General features: G+C 38.2%; 1 protein-coding gene across 1 annotated transcript in view; it reads left to right on the top strand.

The window, feature by feature from the left end:
- Positions 1 to 20,592, top strand: part of GDAP2 (ganglioside induced differentiation associated protein 2) — a 70,855-nt gene that overhangs the window by 23,064 nt on the left and 27,199 nt on the right. The window contains exons 4-8 of the mRNA XM_082662193.1: positions 4,943 to 5,096; positions 5,507 to 5,595; positions 11,411 to 11,487; positions 17,803 to 17,962; positions 19,967 to 20,123. Of these exons, the coding sequence (XP_082518319.1) occupies positions 4,943 to 5,096; positions 5,507 to 5,595; positions 11,411 to 11,487; positions 17,803 to 17,962; positions 19,967 to 20,123 (637 nt within the window). The remainder of the gene's footprint in view (positions 1 to 4,942; positions 5,097 to 5,506; positions 5,596 to 11,410; positions 11,488 to 17,802; positions 17,963 to 19,966; positions 20,124 to 20,592) is intronic.

The following is a 20,592-nucleotide window of genomic DNA, read 5'->3' on the forward strand; positions in this document are numbered from 1 at the left end:
AAAGTTTTTCTAATTCTAAGAAAAAAAAGGACACTGCAAGAAAAGAAAACTACAGGCCTATATCTCTGATGAATATAGATGCAAAAATTCTCAACGAAATAGTAGCAAACAATACAGCAGCACTTTAAAAGAATCACACACTGTGATCAAGTGGGATTTATCCTTGGGATGAAAGGATGGTTCAACGTACACAAATCAATAAATGTGATACACCACATTAATGGAATGAAGAGTGAAAATTATATAATCCTCTCAGTAGATGAAGAAAAAATGTTTGACAAAATTCATCACCTTTTTCTTGATAAAAATTCTAAACATGTTCAATGTAGAGGGAACATACTTCAACATATCCAGAGCAATTAGGCAAGAAAATGAAACAAAAGGCATCCAAATCAGAAAAGAAGTAAAATTATTACTGTTTGAAGGTAACATGATCTTATTTAGAGAAAATTGTAAAGACTCCACCAAAAAACTGTTAGAAGGGGCTTCCCTGGTGGCGCAGTGGTTGAGAGTCCGCCTGGCGATGCAGGGGACATGGGTTCATGCCCCGGTCTCGGAGGATCCCACATGGCGTGGAGTGGCTAGGCCCGTGAGCCATGGCCGCTGAGCCTGTGCATCCGGAGCCTGTGCTCCACAATGGGAGAGGCCACAGCAGTGAGAGGCCTGCGTACTGCAAAAAAAAAAAAAACAACTGTTAGAACTAGTAAATCCAGTAAAGTTGCAGGATACAAAATCAACATGCAAAAATCAGTTGCATTTCTATACAGTAACAATGAACCACCTGAAAATGAAATTCTGAAAACAATCCCATTTTACAGTAGCATCAAAAAGAATAAAATTCTTACTAATAAATTTAGTGAATAGGTAAGAGATCAGTACACTGAGAACTATAAAACATTGATGAAAGAAATTGAAGAAGACATAAGACATAAATGGAAAGATAGCCTGTGTTCATTGATTGAAAGAATATTGTTAAAATATCTGTACTACTCAAAACCATCTATAGATTCAGTGCAATCCCTATCAAAACTCCAATGGTATTTTTCACAGAAATAGATAAAAGAATCCTAAAATTTGTATGGGACTACAGAAGACCCCAAATAGGCAAAACAATCTTGAGAAAGAGGAGCAAAGCCAGAAGCAACACACTTCCTGATTTCCAACTATACTACAAGGCTATAATAATCAGAACAGTAACAAATGGGACTACATCAAACTAAAAAGCTTCTGTACAGCACAAGAAGAGGCATTTTCCCAAATAAGACACAGATGGCCAATAGGTGCATACAAAGGTGCTCAATTAAAACCACAGTGAAGGGCTTCCCTAGCAGCACAGTGGTTGAGCATCCGCCTGCTGATGCAGGGGACACAGGTTCGTGCCCCAGTCCGGGAAGATCCCACATGCCGCAGAGCGGCCCATGAGCCATGGCTGCTGAGCCTGCACGTCCGGAGCCTGTGCTCCGCAACAGGAGAGGCCACAACAGTGAGAGGCCCACGTACCGCAAAAAAAAAAAAAAAAAAAAAACCACAGTGAAATACACCACACACCTGTTAGAATGGCTATTATTTTAAAAATGAGATAACATGCTGTTAAGGATGTGGAGAAAAGGGAACCGTTGTGCACTCATGGTAAGTATGTGAATTGGGACAGCTGTTATGGAAAACAATATGGAGGTTCCTCAAAAGAATTTAAATGGAATTACTGTATTGTCCAGAAATTCCACTTCTGGGTGTAAATCCAGAGAAAATGAAATCATTATCTCAAAGAGGTATCTGCACCCCAGTGTTCATTGCAGCATTATTTATGATAGCCAAGACATGGAAACAACCTAAGTGTCCATTGATGGATGAGTGAATAAAGAAACTGTAGTGGTGGTGGTGTGTGTATGTATAAACTATGTGTGTGTACATATTATATAATACATAGTATACACAGTGGAATATTTTTCAGCCATAAAAAAGGAAATCCTGCCATTTGCAACAATATGCATGACTTTGATGGTATTATGCCAAGTGAAATAAAGGCATATTGAATGATCTCATTTACATATGGAATCTGAAAAAAGCTGAAGTCATAGAAACAGAGAATAGAATTGTGGTTGACAGGGGTGGGGGAAATGAGATGTTGGTCAAAGGAACAAACTTCAGGCTATAATATAAATACTAAAGTTGTACAGCTTGGTGATTATAATTAATAACACTATTACATACTTGAAGGTTGTTAAGAGAGTAGATCTGAAGTGTTCTCTCTGTAAAGAAAAGTAGTTATTTGAGGTGATAGATGCGTTAACTGACCTTATTGTGGTAATCATTTCACAGTACATATATATATCAAATGACCATGTTGTACACCTTAAACATGGTCATTTGATATATGTATATATTGTGAAATGGTTACCACAATAATTACACAATGTTATATGTCAATTATGCCTCAGTAAAGCTGAGGGGAAAAGTACAGCATCAAAGTCAAGAGAGGCTGTTATTTATTCTGTCCTGTTAGGACCCCATGCTGCATAGTTTTCATCTTATTTTTGTTATTACTTTTTAAGAGTGATAAACTGGGATATACCTAAAAGAAAATGATTAGCATAGTAGACATTGTGGAAACCATATTATTTGAAGGAATAGTTAAAAGAGCTAGGATTAGCGTAGAGAAAAGAAGATTTGAGGGAAATATGACTTGTTTGAGTGAATTAGGCCAAGATGTTTTTCAAGATATCCCACCTTCTGGATATATCTGATTCACCTGAGGTACCATTTAGTTTATTGCTTTATCCCTTGTATTTCCTCTAAACTGGAAGTTATATCTAATGGAATCAAGTTTGGCTAAAATATTTCATAGGTGATGTTGTGTTGTGTACTTAATATTGTCTCATATTAGAAGATACATGAAATCTGATTGACCTGTTAGTGGACCGTTATTAAGAGGCTCTCCAGATTAGAGTGATGACAGTTTGATCCTTCCATTTGTACAGTTATATTTTATCCTTTGGGGCTGAAATGTAATCAGTAAGATGGTGTTTAGGCTCTATGAGTATCTAGTTCCTCATTGTACATTCACATAATGGTTTTAGCAACAATTTATAGTCCTAAATTATAGTTTGGGTGGAAATAAAATTCTACGTTAGAAATTATTTTCCAGATTTTTGAAGGCATTGCTCCATTGTTTTCTATTTTCATTATTGCTCTTGAAAAATCTCATGTTATTACCCCTGATTCTTCATATGTTACTGGTTTCTTTTCTGGAAACTTTATGATCTCATCTTTATTTCTGATTTTTTTTAATTGAAATTTCAGTGATTTAAGTAATTTAAGTGATGCGGCTTGGTCTGGTTTGGTTATCCCATGGGCTCTTTGAGTCTAGAAACTCATATCTTTCCATTATGGGAAATTTCTTGTTTTATTTTTTTAATAATTTCCTTCCCTCTGTATTCTCTGTTCTGTCTTTGAAGAAACTTTATTGGATGCTGTACCTCCCATTTCATCCTCCAGGTTTTATATCTGTTACCTCTTATTTTCCATCTGTTTATTTTCTGGAAGATTTCCTCAACTTTAGCTTTAACCCATCTATTGAACTTTTTATTTCTGCTGTCATATTTTTCACTTGGCTATAATAATTAGATAAGTGCTTTTTCCTCTTCTCTGAATATTCTGTTTTTCATAACATTCTGGTTATGTTTCAGACATACTATGTCTTCTCTCACCTCTCTGAGAGTATTAATTATAGTGTTGGGAGTTTTTTGGCTTGTTTTTTAAGTTTCCTTCCCTAAATTGCCTATTTTTTTTTAGCATTTGTGCCCCCCCCCACACACCCCATTTCTGAGAGGCTTTCTTCACTTCCTGGTGATCCTCGAGTGTTAGCATATTCAAGAGAGAGGAATTGAGAAGGTACTGGGAAGCTTTGTGTGCATGGGCTTGGTGGATCTTGAAGCAGATGATGAGCAGGAGCCCTGCTGTTTCATTGGGAGAACATCCCTCATTTATCAGAATCTGTAGGTCCTTTGGTTTGAGCCTCTTAGTCTCCTGGAAGGGAATCTTCCAGGGGTATAATCGTGGATGTCTGTTTTGGAAGCCAGTTAGGAGCAGAGATCTAGAGCCATTACTGTTGAGTATAACAGTTTAATCAAATCCCCTCTTTTCAGCTTTGCCTGGGGTTCTTAGAGTCCAGAAGCTCTAGTGCAGCATCTCCCAAGAATAAACCTTCCTGTTGCTGTGGTGATAAAGGAATCATCGCCTTGCTGTGCTGACTGGGGGAGGGGTTGTTGCAGATTTGAATGTTTTTATGCAAACTTTTAACTCAGCCTCCTCTTTTTAGTCCCACTTCACATCATAGCCTTCAGAAGTTCTTAGGACCTCCAGTTTCTGAGCCTTTTTAGTGGTCTGTAGTAATAACAACAACAATAATAGCTAATGCATGAATGCACTTTGCATATATTAACTCATTTAATCCTGTGAAGTAAGTACTACTAGTATCCCCCTTATATAGGAAATTGAGGCATGGAGAGGCCAAGCGCTTGTCCAAAGGGTCACAGCAGGAACATGGTGGATTCAGGATTTGAATCAAAGCAGTCTGTCTTCAATCCAACACTGCCTTTCAGAACAGACCAGCTTGCTTCATGTTGGTCACCCCATTTCTGCAAGCAATTATGTTTCTCTGCTTTGCTAAATCAGTTGCTTCTAGTCCACTGACTTTATTCCTTCCAAAATTTTAATGATGCTTTTCTGCTTCATGTTCTCTCCCATCCTCTTTGTCTCTCTTTTTATACCTGTTGTATTGCTTTTTTGGGATCAGAGACAAATGTTTGTATTCAAGCCATATTTTTAACTGGAATTTCTCAAAGTTCGTAATACTTTCTCTGTTTCATGCATTGTTCTGTTAGTTTGCTGGGTTTTTTTTTTCTAACAACTCCATGACTTATATATTCTCCCTTGTTCCCAGGTTGCCGGACAGGTGAAGCAAAATTGACAAAAGGATTTAATCTAGCTGCCCGGTTCATCATTCACACAGTGGGACCTAAGTACAAGAGCCGCTATCGCACAGCCGCTGAGAGTTCCCTATACAGCTGCTACAGAAACGTACTTCAGCTGGCAAAGTATGGCTAACTCAGTTCCTAGACATAGCATGCCATACATTGGTAAAGGCCCTGGTTTTAAAATGAAACCTAGCTATGAAAGTCAAATTTTGAGGGACTTAAATAATTTAAGAGGACCCTGAAGATAGAATTAATAATCTTCTCAAACGTGGCAGAGTAAGAGGAATACATTTGGGTGACTTGAGAATTTAACCCATTCCCATTTTACTTAGTTCCCATTTTACTCGGAATGTATTTCCCCCAAATGGTGCAGTTAAATTATTTATTAATATAATTTTTACATAGTGCAGTTGGGTTAAATATTACAGTAGATTCATTGAAGGTACAGGGAAGGAGAAGTTAAGCTGCCTTTTTTATTATTTATTATGAATGCTTAGAGTATAGTTTTTGTGTTTTCTGTTTGATTGCAGAGAGCAGTCCATGTCTTCTGTTGGATTCTGTGTCATCAATTCTGCAAAACGAGGTTACCCTTTAGAGGATGCAACACACATAGCACTTCGTAAGTAAGGTTGGGGGTACTGTACATAAATTAAATTTAAAAAAAGTTTTTTATCACTAGTTAAATAGTTGCAGCCAAAGAAGATTTGTTGATTAACTGATTGTGGCACTCTGGTGGGAAGTTTGTGTTGACAAGTTGCAGAGCTCTCAGTTTACTTTCTAGGTTTGATATTTTTATCCATTTGAATAAAGGCTTAGAAAATTTGCCTATTAAGTTTGAAAATTATACCACTGAGAAGTATGGCCAGTGCATTGGGTATTTGAATCATAATTCAGAATAATCTTAGCAGGCAGCAACAACGAAGTCAAAACAGATTTTGTAATATCAGATTGATACAGCACTATCAGTTTAAGCAGTAGCTTTCACGTGTGCTATTTGAATATAAAACCCTGCATTTAGATTTTAAAAAGACTGGGCTCAATCATTATGAGCCAGAATGTTGTATATGTAATAAAAAAATACGATGCTTAGCTCGAGGGAGTCCCTGATCTCATTGTATTGTATACAGCTTCAGACCACACCTAGAATTTTGCATCTAGTTCTGGCTGTCATATCTCATGAGACTGACAAACTGCAGGGCAAACAGTTTGAAACATTAGTGGTGTTTCTCCTAAAGAAGAACACGCTTTTAGCATATATGGTGCCCAAATATATGGAGTCGTCTCATGTGGACTTATTCCATGCTGTATTTTTAGAGCAATAGTTCTATTAGTTAACTATTATGACTTCTTTGGAATTCATCATAAACTACACTGAGCATCTGATGAAACAAAGCTGTGGACCCTTTTCCCAGAGGAATGCACATACAGAGGGAATTTACATGCTATTTCAGGAAGTTCACAGATCCTTGTAAAGATTGTAAATAAGATCTCCAACTGTAGAAGACAGGTCTAAGACCAAGTGACAAGGAAGATTTGTTCCCCTTTGAGATAGGACTATCTGAAATAGAAAGGTGGTTTTTTTAAAATTTATTTATTTTATTATTTATTTTTGGCTGCGTTGGGTCCTTGTTGCTGCGCGCAAACTTTCTGTAGTTGCAGCAAGCAAGGGCCACTCCTCGTTGTGGTGCATAGGCTTCTTATTATGGTGGCTTCTCTTGCTGCAGAGCATGGGTTTCAGGTGCGCAGGCTTCAGTAGTTGTGGCACGCAGGCTCAGTTGTTGTGACTCGCAGGCTCTAGAGCGCAGGCTCAGCAGTTGTGGCACATGGGCTTAGTTGCTCCGTGGCATGTGGGATCTTCCTGGACCAGGGCTCGAACCCGTGTCCCCTGCATTGGCAGGTGGATTCTTAACCACTGCGCCACCAGGGATGTCCCAGAGATCTTTTCATCTCTGTATTTCTAACACTTTCATATGTCAGGAATGCTTTACATATGGTCCTTGCTGAAGAAATATGTATTAAAAAAGGGATAAAAGAAATTCCATTTCACTTCTTCAACAGCCTTGTGTTTTAGGTAGTGTAGTGTTTTAGGTATTTGTTTTACAAATAAAGAGGCTCAGAAATTTATCATTTTCTTAGGGTTATGCAGACTTGGAACATATATACAGGCCTTCTGACTCCCAAGTCTAGTAACCTATGTGTTGTACTAGATAATTCATTATGCTTGAGTTAGGACTGCTTTGGTGGGAAACTACTGTTACAGCTAGCCTGCATGTATTCTGAATGGTGCCTTACCAAAGCAAAGTTCCTACCTTTATATAATTCTCCTTGGCAAGGCTCTTGGCAGGTCTTAACTTTCTCTGTTTTCGTTTAGCCTGTGCCCCATATCTCATAGCTTGAGATAGGCCTTTTATGTCTCCATTTTTTATTAAAGTAATTATATGGATTAGAATTTAAAGAGACACCATCATTTTGTAGCAAAGGCTCTGAAAAGGTAGTCAAGAAGACTGGTTTTTGGTCCCAGTTCTACCTGTCTAACTCTGGCTCTGTGGCCCTCAGATAAGTCACTTGATACAGTACCACAGAGGAGTCAGCTTTGAGCAGTAATTGTAGTAACAGCAGATAAAGATCAAAAGTAGGTATAAGGCCATAGTTCCTATGAGTCAGGAGTCTGGCTCGGCTGACGCTTCTGCTCGGGGTCTCCCATGGCAACAACTTAGGTGTGGGCCGGACAGTTCATCTCTGGAGCTTGGGGGGTACTTCTAAGTTCATGTTGTTATTGGCAGAATTCAGTTTCTTGCAGTTGTGGGACTGGTGGTCCCTGCTTTCTTGCTGCCTGTCAGCCGAGGGCCACTCACAGCGCTTAGAGGCCACCTGAAGTTCCCTGCTACGTGACCCTTTCCCAACAGGGCAGCCCACTTCCTCTAGGGAAGCAGGAGAACCTCTTCTTCCATCAGCCAGCCAGTGCCTCACACCATGTAACTCAACCACAGGAGTGACATTTTTCACTTCTGCTGGGTCCTGCCACATTCAAGGGCAGGAGATTCAACCAGGTTGTGACTCTTTGGATGTCATCTTAGAATTCTGCCTGTCACAGGGTAGAAAGCCAGCCCACTCTTCCTACCTTGAAATTGTCAACCAGAAACCCAGCATGTGCTTTTGTAAATGGTCCCTCAATTAAATTCTCCTCAAATTACAAAGAAAAAAAGTAGGTATAAGGGACTTTGATGAAGCAATTTCTAGAAATTTAATTAGCACAAAGGAAATGTAAAGCTTTAAGATAAGCAGGTTAACTTGTATGTTATAAGACCTGCTTGACTTATTACACCTTAAATCTAATAGCAGAACTATAACATCTCGTTAAAAAATACACACACACACAAACAGTTGTGCCCTTTGCTCACATACTTTCTAAGCATCTGGGAAATAAATGGCTTTTAGGCTTTTGTAGCATATATGGGCCAAGAACAAATCTGAGGCTGTAACTCTTAAGTCCTTAGTTCCAAAAGCTTTCTTACTTATTAAACTATTATTGAAATTTATTTCATTTGAAATCTAAGTAATATCTTCATGATAGATATACTAAGTTATTTATCTTTTTTTTCTTAGTTCATGTGCAGTTCAGTTCTTCTCCAGAAGAAACTTAAAGAAACATCTACATTTAGATAAATTTATCATGTTATTTATTCATTCAACAGAACTCTGAGTGACTACTATATGCTAGGTCCTATGCTGTATAGAAGAGGATACAGTGGTGAGAAAAAAGGCAATGGTGGTGTTCTTATTGTGTTTTCAGTTTGGAAATTTTAATGTCACACATGTCATTCTCACCAGTTACAGAGTTTTTACTACAAGTTAGGCACATGGCATCCTAGTTGGTTGCAAAGAATAGTGCACAGTACCAAAACCTTATAGCCATGATATCACTTTTTTTTTTCTCCTTTTTGCAGAATTACTTTTCTGAGTGAACTGTGCTGCTGAGGGAATTCAGCTTGGTTACTAGTTGGCATCGTACATTGTCTTCCAAAGGAAATGCCCCAGTTATACGCTGGGAAACTATTTTGTGTAAACATTAAAACTTGGGGTCAAAGTAAATAAGATGGAAGAAAATCGGTTTTTTTTTAATTTCATTTTTTAAAAATTATTAAAGCAGAATAGAGGGAGAAATGAAAAAATTTGTCACCTGACAGAAAGAGAATTAGGAAGATTTGTTCAGTCCTTCAACAAATGGGTCTCCTCTGTTTAGGCTCTCAAGACACAGTAGTGAACAAGGCAAGCAATAGGTTGATAATCAGAGTCATAAAATGTTCATTCAGTTACTACTTTTGAATGATTGCTTGCCATATTCCTAAGGTGTACTAGGCCCTAGTAATATATATATTTTATTTTAAAGATTTTTTTTTTTTTAATGTGGACCATTTTTAAAGTCCTCATCGAATTTGTTACAGTATTCCTTCTGTTTTATGTTTTGGTTTTTTGGCCCTGAGGCATGTGGGATCCTAGCTCCCCGACCAGAGATCAAACCTGCACTGCGTTGGAAGGCAACATTCTAACCACTGGACCACGAGGGCAGTCCCAAGGCCCTAGCAGTATTAATGTTAAGTTTACTTGGCCTTCAGAAAGCTCACAGTCTAGATATAAAATGCTATGCAAAGTTCACAAATAGAGGGCTGTTTAAAAGATTACAGGAGGAGCACACAGAAGGATGGAGTTCTATACAAAGGAGATGGCTTTTGACTGGGCCATGAAAAATGAGTAGGAGTTCACTAAGAGAGGGTCATGGTGGATGAAAGGTATTCTAGTCAAAGGCAACCATGCAGGCAGAGGTAGGGTAAGTGGCATATTCGAAGTACAGCAAAGAAGCCAATGGCTAAAGCATAAGATAGGTGGGAAAAATAGCTGGAAATAGGACTAAAGGGCAGGGGTGGAGGGGTGGTTAATTGTCAGGGTGTGGAGAGCCATGCCATGGGGACTTTGGATCTTAACATATAAGCAGTACACAGCCATCAGAAATAGTAAGGAAGGTAACATAAGATAACTCAGGCAACAGTGAATATGTAGGCTTGGAAAGAGAAACAAGAGAACAGTTGAAAACTTATTGCCAACGTCTTTGTTATCATTGAGAGCCTGCGAGCAGCTGGAAGAGAAAAGGAATGGCTGTTAAAAATATTAGCAATAGAATTTAAAACACATGATAACACATTGAAAATGCAGGATGAAGGAAGAAGTGTCAGAAGAATTCAGGATTCTAGCTTAGGTGAGTGGTTGGTTGTTGCTGTGTAACTGAAATAAGGAGTACAGGTAAAGGAGCAGGTGTTGAGGAGAGATGGAAGTCAGGTTTGGACCTGTTGGGATCAGGTTTGGACATGCTGAGTTTGAGGTCTCAGTTATCTGGGCAGATATGCCCAGCAGGCTGTAGGAAATTTCAGGTCTTTTGTTCAGAAAACAGAGTATAAAGATTTGGGAGCCATCAGCATGTGGAGTATTATCTAGCAATCAAATTAGTGAGCTCAAGAAAATATATATACCAAGAAAATTAAAAATATGGAGGACAGAACTTGGAGAGGACAATATTTTTAAAAGGTGGGGTGTGGGCATCTAGAGAGAGATTGCAGGTAAATTAGGGACTGAGAAAAGGCCACTAGGTCTCATTATTAAGAAATTTATAGGGCTTCCCTGGTGACGCAGTGGTTGAGAGTCCGCCTGCCGATGCAGGGGACACAGGTTCGTGCCCTGGTCCGGGAAGATCCCACATGCCGCGGAGCGGCTGGGCCCGTGAGCCATGGCCGCTAGGCCTGCGCGTCCAGAGCCTGTGCTCCGCAACGGGAGAGGCCACAACAGCGAGAGGCCCGCGTACCGCAAAAAAAAAAAAAAAAAAGACGTTTATAAAGAAAGGATAAGATAGAAATTAAGAAAAAATAATTCAGTTTTGGTTCAATAGGATATTGACAGGGATAAAGAGCTGAGGAGGACTTCTCATACTGTAACTGATTAATGGAAAGGCACTTGTGCTAGACCATTCTGGTCAGAGAGAGAGGCCCCAGAGAATAAAAGGAATATACTGGATAAGGGAGAATTGTCTGGAGTCAGCATCTTCTATCGCCAGGCACTATTTACTGGCAATAAAGCAGTAAATAAAATAAAGCTCTTGCTGTTGTGGCGCTTTTGTCTAATGGATGGGGCAGGGAGGGTGGGGAGGATATACAATAAACAGGAAACCACGAAATGTCCAGAATAGTTGCTCTGTAGGAAAGCAAATCAGGGAAGAGTTTTTAAATAAGGTGATCTGGGGAGGCTTTACTGATAAGGTGTCACTGAGCACAGACCTGAATGACACGAGGAGTGATCCCTTACAGAAATAAAACTTTGAAGGGTTTGATTTTTCTTCACAATTAATTTCTTATTTATTGAATTAATCTTTCTATTCTTTTCCTTAGGCACGGTAAGGAGATTCCTCGAAATTCACGGAGAGACTATTGAAAAAGTAGTATTTGCTGTCTCTGAACTTGAAGAGGTATTTTGCTAATTATCTTGCATTGTTTAAATCTTATTTTCACTTGTAAGTGTTTGCCGCTGTCTCTTCATTATCTGTTAACTGAATTGCCAGCAGGGAAATCCTAATTATCTGTGCACATGTTTGGTAGTGGGGCTTACCATCATTTGTTGAAAAAGACTATACTGGAGACTAAAAGCAAGTCAAGAGGAGCATCTTATCCATGTTTTTCACTGGTAAACTGTTATCACGCAGTAAAATCTTATAAGGTGGAGTTGTTCTGATTTACTCACTATATTAGCTCTCAAGACAGCTCAAGGCATCGCCTTATGACCTAAGCACTGGGTGCCTGGGCAGCATAACTGGAAAACCACCACTGCTGGAAAAGCCGTGTTATCTCTGTGACCTGGAAACAGGTGACAGCCTAGCCTAGTGGCTAGTATTGAGTAAGTTGTGAGGTTTATGGTTTGTTATGTGTGGTTAGGTTTAGTATGTTACAATTTAATTTAGAGCCATTTTAGGAAATAAGTTCTTTTTTAAATCTTATTAAGCTTTATTTAGCTTTAGTGTGCTCTGTCCCATTCAGCTTGTATTACTTCTGAGTTTTGTGTCCTTGGGCAAGTTTTGTGTCCTCTCTGTGCTTTGATAAAAAATGAATACTAACAGTACTTATGTCAGGAGTTTTGTGATAAATGAATTAATACATGTGAAATAGCCATTCAAAGTATATGTAGGTACATATATGAGATATAAACCATTTTGAATTTGCTGAAGTAAGACACATTTACCATGTTTGCTATCTCTTCTTGTTTCACCTGGTTTACCTATTCATTCATTCTCTCAGTGACCTATTATTGAATTCTAGGATATATCAGGTTTACTCCACTGGGTTCTGGGAATACACCAGTGGATGAGTCATGGTCGTTGTCCTCAAGGAACCCGCTGTCTGTTGGTGGGGACAGACAAGTCAGATAAGTTATGGTCATTGTGGTAAGGGCATTAATGGAGGTATGGGAAGGACAGGAGCACACAGCTCCAGCCTGGCATGGGGTTAGGAAATGCTTTCCATAGATGGTGATGTGTAAGTTGAAATCATTGTAAAAGGTAACTAAAATTTTCCAAAGGAAGGGCAAATAACAGTAGTCATACAAGCATAAGCACAGGCATATAAGTAAGAAATAGCAGAAAGGGTGTAGTGTATTGCGTAAAATGTGAGGCTAGGAGTGGCAAAAATGAAAGTTAGGCAGGTGCAAGATCACTCAAGGCCTGGTATCTCATACTTTATCAGTCATACAATGGGAGAACATAGAAGAGCTCCAAGCAGACGAATGATGTGGTCTAACTTCTGTATTAGCTATGTGGAGGATGATTTTGAAGGAGAAAGCCAAGTGACAAGAAGAGATAATAAGCAGTTGTAATATTCCAAGTGAGAAATGATCAGGCCTGAACAAGGGCACTGGAGGTGTTGAAATTTAAAAAAATATTAAACAAATTCAACTGGAGTTGGAGGTCACACATATGTAGGGGAAAAGAGAGAGGGAAGTTAAGGATGACTCCTAGGTTTCTGGCTTGGATGACTGGATAATGATGCCACCAGTGAGATAGCAGGTAGAAAGGGGGGAAAGTTTTAGAGAGGAGAAGGGATTGAAGACACGTTCTATTTTGAACATGTTGAATCCTAGGGGGTCAGTGTATTCAACTGATGATCAGCAGGCCATTGTGCTTGTCAGTCTAAAGCTGAGAAGTGAAGTCTGGGCTAGAGATTTGACCATGTCATAGAATAGGATACCAAGTAAGGTACCAAGATAAGATACCCTGTTCTCAGGGGGTTTGTAGACTAATAGTTAGATAGCCAGATAAACAAAGACCACCCTGAAGTGTGGCAAGTGCTGTGCTGGGAGTGTACATCACAGTGCTGTGGCAGTCTATCAGGGCACCTAAGCCAGACCCAGGGGAAGAGAGAAAAATTCTTCACCTGCAGTATACCTGAAAAAAATAGTCATTAATGTTTATCATCTAGGTCCAAAGGACTTTTTTTAAAAAAGTTGTTTTAAGAATAATTTATTGAATAATAAAGGGATAATAAAAAACAATTTGATAAGGTATTTCAGTAAGAATTGAAATGTAACCAACCTTTTATATCAAGTAAATTTTGTTGCACAAACATCGTAAAAGATGAAAGAATACTGTCACATCTTTCTAGTAAAATGTTCTTATCACAAAATCCTGTATGATCAAGTTCTTCCTATAGTGACTCACTGAATGAGAATGCCATATTTCTACTTTGCCCATAGAAATATGTTGTTGACTCATAGGTTCTTGAATTTGAGAAGATTAATCTAGGATATTGTCATCTGAAGACTCAGTGTCTGAGATTCACTTCATATGATCAATCTTAACCTCATCTTTAAATGAAGTGCTGCTGTCTGTGTCTTTACATTCACCTTTGATTCCTTTAATAATTCTGAAACGTCATCTTTGTTCAGTTGTCTTCTCTTTGCTATTTTGGGCTGAAAATGAAAAAGTCTGAATTCTCAAATCTTTCCAATGAAAGTTAAAAACAGATTACAGACTACACATAAGAATAGAGATGAAAAAATTCTTAACAAAATATTAGCCAACTGAATCCAGCAACATATAAAAGGATTATGTAATATAACATCACCAAGTGGAATTTATCCCAGGAATGTTAGCTATGTTTTTGTATGTAAAAAAATCCTAAGACATCCACAAAAAAGCTATTAGAAGTAATGGAGCTCAGCAGGGTTACAGGACATAAGATCAATATAAAAAATAGTGTTTCTACACACTAGCAAAGAATAATCCAAAAATGAAATTAAGAAAACAGTTGCATTTGCAGTAGCATTAAGAAGAATCAAATATTTAAGACTAAACTTAACAAAAGAAGTGTAAGGCTTGTACATTGAAAACTGCAAAATATATTTGAAGAAAAATTTAAAAGACCTTAATAAATAGAAAGATATCCTGTTTATGGATTGGAAGACAGTATTGTTAAGATGGCAGTATTCCCCAAATTGTTCTACAGATTCAGCAAAATCCCTATCAAAATCCCAACTGAGTTTTTTGTAGAAATTGACAAGTTGATTCTGAATTTCACATGAATATGCAAGGGACCCAGGATAGTCAAAACAACCTTGGAAAAAAAGAACAAAGTTGAAGGATTCACACTTAACTTATTTTGAAACTTACTCCAAGCACAGTAAGTAAGACTATGTTGTACTGACATAAGAATAAACATATAGATCAGTGTAATAGAATTTTGACATGGCTGCCAAGACAATTCAATGAAGAAAGAATAAATAGTCTTATAAACAAATGGTATTGGAGCAACTGGTTATCCACATGCAAAAGAATGAAGTTGAACCCCTACTTCACCCATATAAAGGAAATTAGCTCAAAATGTATCTAGGGACTAAGTATGAGACCTAAAACTATAAAACTGTTAGAAGAAAACATAGGTATAAATCTTCATGACCTTGGCTTAGGCAGTGGTTTCTTAGATATGATGTGATGTCAAAGACACAAGCATCCAAAATAAAAATAGGTAAATTGGTCACTCTTATAATTCAGCAGTAAAAAGACAAATCACCCAATTTTAAAGTGGACAAAAGTTGATATTTACCCAAAGGAGTTGAAAATTTATGTCCTCACAAAAAACTACAAAGGATATTTATAGCAACTTTATTAATATTTGCCAAAACTTGTAAGCACCAGTATGTTGGTAGGTGAATGGGTAAATAAACTGTAATACATCCAGACAATGGAATATTATTCAACACTAAGAAGAAATGAACTATCAAGCTATAAAAAGATATGGAGGGACCTTAAGTGCATATTACTAAGTGAAAGAAGCCTATCTGGGACTTCCCTGGTGGCGCAGTGGTTAAGAATCCACCTTCCAATGAAGGGGACACGGGTTCGAGCCCTGGTCTGGGAAGATCCCACATGCCACGGAGCAGCTAAGCCCATGTGCCACAACTACTGAAGCCCGCGCACCTAGAGCCCACATGCCACAATTACTGAAGCCTGCGTGCCAAGAAGCCCGTGCTCCACAACAAGAGAAACCACTGCAATGAGAAGCCCACACACTGAAACAAAGAGTAGTCCCCGCTCGCCACAACTAGAGGAAGCCCGCGTGTAGCAACAAAGACCCAATGCAGCCAAAAATAAATAAATAAATAAATTTATTAAAAAAAAAAAAAAAAGATGCCTATCTGAAAAGGCTGCATACTGTATGATTCCAACCATCTGATGTTCCAGAAAAGGCAAAACTACCAAGACAGTAAAAAGGTCAGTGGTTGCCGGAGGATGGGGGAGGGATGAATAGAGCACAGAGGATTTTTAGGGCAGTGAAAATACTCTTTATGGTACTATAATGATGGATACAAGTCATTATACATTTGTGCCAACCTGTAGAATGTACAACACCAAGAGTGAACCCTAATATAAACTATGGGTGATTAGACGTGTCAGTGTAGGTTCATCAGTTATAACAAATGTACCACTCTGGTGGGGGTTGGTGATAATGAGGGAGACTGTATGTGTGAGGGCTGAAGGGATATGGGAAATCTCTCTACCTTCTTCCCAATTTTGTTGTGAGCCTTAAACTGCTATGAAAAAATAAAATCTTAAAAAATGGGCAAAAGTTTTGAATACACAAGCACATGGGAAGATGTTCTATAACATTAACCAATAAGGGAATATAAATCAAAATCACAGTGAGGTACCACTTCACACTCACTAGTGTGACTTTAATTACAAAGACAGACAATAACAAGAGTTAGGATGTGGAGAAATTGGAGCCCTCATACATAGCTAGTGAGAATGTAAAATTGTGCAGCTGCTTTGGAAAACAGCCTGGCAGTTCCTAAAAAAGTTAAAAAGAAATTCCAGTCTTAGGTATATGCAGAATAGAATTGAAAACATATGTCCACACAAAAACTTGTACACAAATATTCATATCAGCATTATTCATAACAGCCAAAATGTGGAAACAGCCTAAATGTCTGACTTACTGATAGATGGACAAACAAAATATGGTATATACATACAATGGAATATTAACCTATAAAAAGAATGAAGTGCTGATATATCCTGTAGCATGGGTGAACCTTAGAAACATTATGCTAGGTGAAGAAAGCCAGACACAAGAACCATATACTGTATTCCATTTTAATGAAATGTCTGGAATAGGTAAATCTATACAGACAGAAATGTTAGTGGCTGTCAGGGGTTTGGGGAGGGAGGGATGGAGAATGACCTAGCTAATGAGCTTAGATTTTCTACTTGAGATGATGAAATGTTCTGGAATTAGATAGTGGTGATGATTACACAACTTCGTGAATATACTAAAAACCAGTGAATCGTATACTTTAAAACGTGAATTTTATGGTACATGAATTATATCTGTTTTTTAAAAAGGCTGCAAAGATGTTGTGTCTAGTCTTTTTTTTTAATTGAGTACAATTGACTTACAATCCAGTCTTCTTATGTACCTCATATAATATACTTATTTACATGAAAGATGATGAAGTATTGCAGGTGACATAATGGGAAAACTGACAGATAATGATTTCTCTGCCCTTCTAGGCAATTCCATCGTTCTTTTGGTTTCTTATTATTCTATTGTAGTCTTTTCTGGTATAGTTGGGGATAATTGATGAATAATGATAAAATAATTCTAGGATGATGAAAAAGCAAAATGCTTCAAGATATAGGAAAAATAAGAGCACTAAGTATCTATAATGTATCATGGATATTGGAATGAGTCCAATGGACCAACCCATATGGAAATTATAAGATAGAATGAGTTTTATTCTCTTTTTTTAAGTGAGATATATCTTTATTCTTTGAGAAATCTCTAAGAAAGAATGGAAGTCATGAAATAGCAATCGTTCACAAAAGAGTTAGAACTGTTAAAAAAAAAAATCTCAAAAACTAAACCTGGGTCCAGTGGACCCTGATGGCACACTGAGGATTAGGGATGTGGTGTCTGAGCTGAATCTTGAAAGACAAATATCACTAGTGAGGTGAAGGAGGGACTGGGGACAGGGGTCACAGAACTTTTCATTCCAGGTTCAGTGACCTGGAACTGCCAGGATGGGTATCATGCTCAACTTGAGTGACTAACAAACCCTGATCCTTAACACAAGAACTGATTGAGGGTCCCAGGCAGCGTACAGTCTGAGCTTAGAAGTGGTGTGGCCTTTCTCCGTGATGAAGGCTGTCTTCACGGTGTAAGGAACACTAAGCACTGCTGGTGCCTGCTTCGTTACTTCATTAGTTTTCACACAATGTTTGGCTTTTCTCACACAGGCTACTTACCAAAAGCTGCTACCTCTGTACTTCCCAAGGTCATTAAAGGAGGAGAGTTGCTCATTGCCATACCTACCTGCAGATATTGGAAATGCAGAAGGGGAGCCTGTGGTACCCGAACGGCAGATAAGAATAAGTGAAAAACCTGGTGCCCCGGAGGGTGAGTTCTCCTTTTCTTACTTTCCCTCTTAAGGAAGCAAAGGCTCTGGTAACATCAGCCACCGAAGAAGTAGGAAGTTCAGCCTGACCCTTGGGAGGCTATTAGTGTGACACTAAGATCAAGACCAACTTAGGCGTTTTTAGAGTCTTATTCTTGTTAAGGTTTACTCTTTAAATGTAAAATATATATATATGTATTATATATATATATATATATATATATATATATATATATATATATATATATATATATAATGTCAAGTCTGTGTTAAGCAGTAGAGATTCAGAGGTGGACATGACAACATTTTTACCCTCACGAAGTTTATAGTTTCATGCAGGACACTGTTGAGGAAGCAGTCAAGTATATTATCATCTAAAATTTTCAACTGTGTCCTCTGAAAGCCATACCTAACATTAAATACTGAAACAAGAATGCCGTTTTGTTTTGTTTCTTTAGGTTACATACCCCTGTAGATTGAAATGATAGTAGAGCAGGGTAGGATGGGAGCTCCTCTGAAGCTGTTCTGTATGACAGCTTGTACTGATCTTCTTGGATGCGTGTTATTGGAGATATGCCTTACAAGCTTCATTGCTGGAACTTGATGTCAAAATTCAGCAGTTGAAGAATTACTGTGAGATTCCTGCTGTGAACACTTTTAAATGAGCATCAAGTTAAAATCTATAGAAGACTACTCATCTCTTTTTTATCACCAGTATATTTATCAGAAAATGTCTGTGAACCAAGCTTTCCTGGAGGGGTACTCATGTACTTTTAGGGAGCCACCAATAGAGTACAGCCTTGAAATGTGCCCAGCATCATTTGGAAATCCTCATAATTGTGACTACCACAATAGAATATAATTTTTCTTAAATGCGTAAAATGTGTTTTATATGACAAGGGGTAATAAAAAGCAAAATCGGGCAGTCATTAGCCAAAAGGTTCCCTTCTGTCCCCCATCCTCAAAGACTGCTTGATTTGCATCCATATCTCAAAATACTGTTACCTCATAGGCGCTAGTGTTCATAACTATTTTCAGTTAGAATATAGAATCTGTTTAAATAGATGTAAAATCAGCCTTACCTGAGGGATTGAGAGAAGATTCATTTATGGGTATTTTTTTTAATAAAGGCACACTCGGCCCTTGCCTGTCACAGTTTGAGGAGCAGAGGTATAGATGTGAGGAGGTCCCAGCTGAACGGCCTCTGGTGGTGGCATTGCCTTGGGAAGCTCCCCTGCCATGGTCCAAGGATTTTGTTTGTTTGCTTTTCTTTCTTTAAAAAAGAATTTTTTTAAAACAGATCTAGTGAGGCAGTGGGGAACACATTAAGAGATGATCCATTCCCAAGGGACTGGCTGCTAGCCAAACGTAAAATGATCATATGGATAAATCAGAAAGGTAACATTAATTTGTAGTGAGAACTGTAACTCGTATGTACCAGAATGATTATGTAGGCATGACCAGTGTAGAAAATCAGACCGCTAGTCAAAACATATCTTAGTGAATACGGATCACACCCTGAAATCCTGGTCCATCCATCTTCCTTCAGGGGTTCCCTGACAAAAGGACTGAAGATTATGTACCAGCCAGTCAAGTGCTCCCTTCTTAAACAATTCTGGATAAATGACCCCAAACACTTTTTCTTTCTATTTCTCTTTGGTTAGGTGTTGTGCTACAGTTCATCTTTAAACCCACATACAGTATAATTGCTTCTATCTTTTTGTTTATTATTACGTTCTACTCTTCTCTTCCTAAGGTTACACCTAGGTCCCCTTGATTTGATTTCATGTGTTCCTAAAACTTCCATCCCACATGGACAGGTGGTTTCTTTCATTATTTCAGTTCTTCAAACGCCTGAATCTGATTTCAGTTTCATTCTCAAAAAATAACCTTAACCCTGTTTTTTTGAGTTTCTGTGCACTCATCCCTATAGCAGCATTCACAATCTGTTTGTAGCATTTACTGTCAAGTTTTGCCATCTCTATTGATAGTATTTTTTGTTGCAGACAACCAAGAAGAGGAGGATGAAGGCTTGGGAGTTGATCTCTCTTTCATTGGCTCTCATGCTTTTGCTCGAATGGAAGGAGATATTGATAAGCAAAGAAGACTGATCCTTCAAGGACAGTTATCAGAGGCAGCCCTGCAGAAGCAGCATCAAAGAAAGTAAGGCAAACCCCTTTGGACTGACAGACACATAAGGACATGAGAAACAAGAAAGGGCCTACCTCTGCTAAATGATCTACACGTAACATGGTCTCATCATTTATTCTTCATGACAATCCACTAAGAAAGATATGTCCCCACTTTGTAGATGCAGAAATTCAAAGTTAATATCAGTGGACACTGTTAGTATGTGATGAAGTCAGTGTTCAGATGCATCTCTGATTTCAGAGCTCCTACTCTTTCTACTGCGATTGTAGTGTCTTTGGGTGAGATTATATTCTAAAAGCAGAAAATAGGGGAAGGGAAAAATCAAGTCACACAGTTTTTACTTAACATTACTATATTTATAATTAAAGCATAATCTATGGTTGTATTAACGTTAAAAGAGCTTTATTTCCCCCTGATTTATCCCAGGGACCTTATAAAGCCATTCCATTTCTTTCAGGTGTTTTCTAAAGCAATTCTGAAT

The sequence above is a fragment of the Grampus griseus genome (genome assembly GCF_964374135.1).
Source record: "Grampus griseus genome assembly, chromosome: 1".
NCBI lineage: Eukaryota > Metazoa > Chordata > Mammalia > Artiodactyla > Delphinidae > Grampus > Grampus griseus.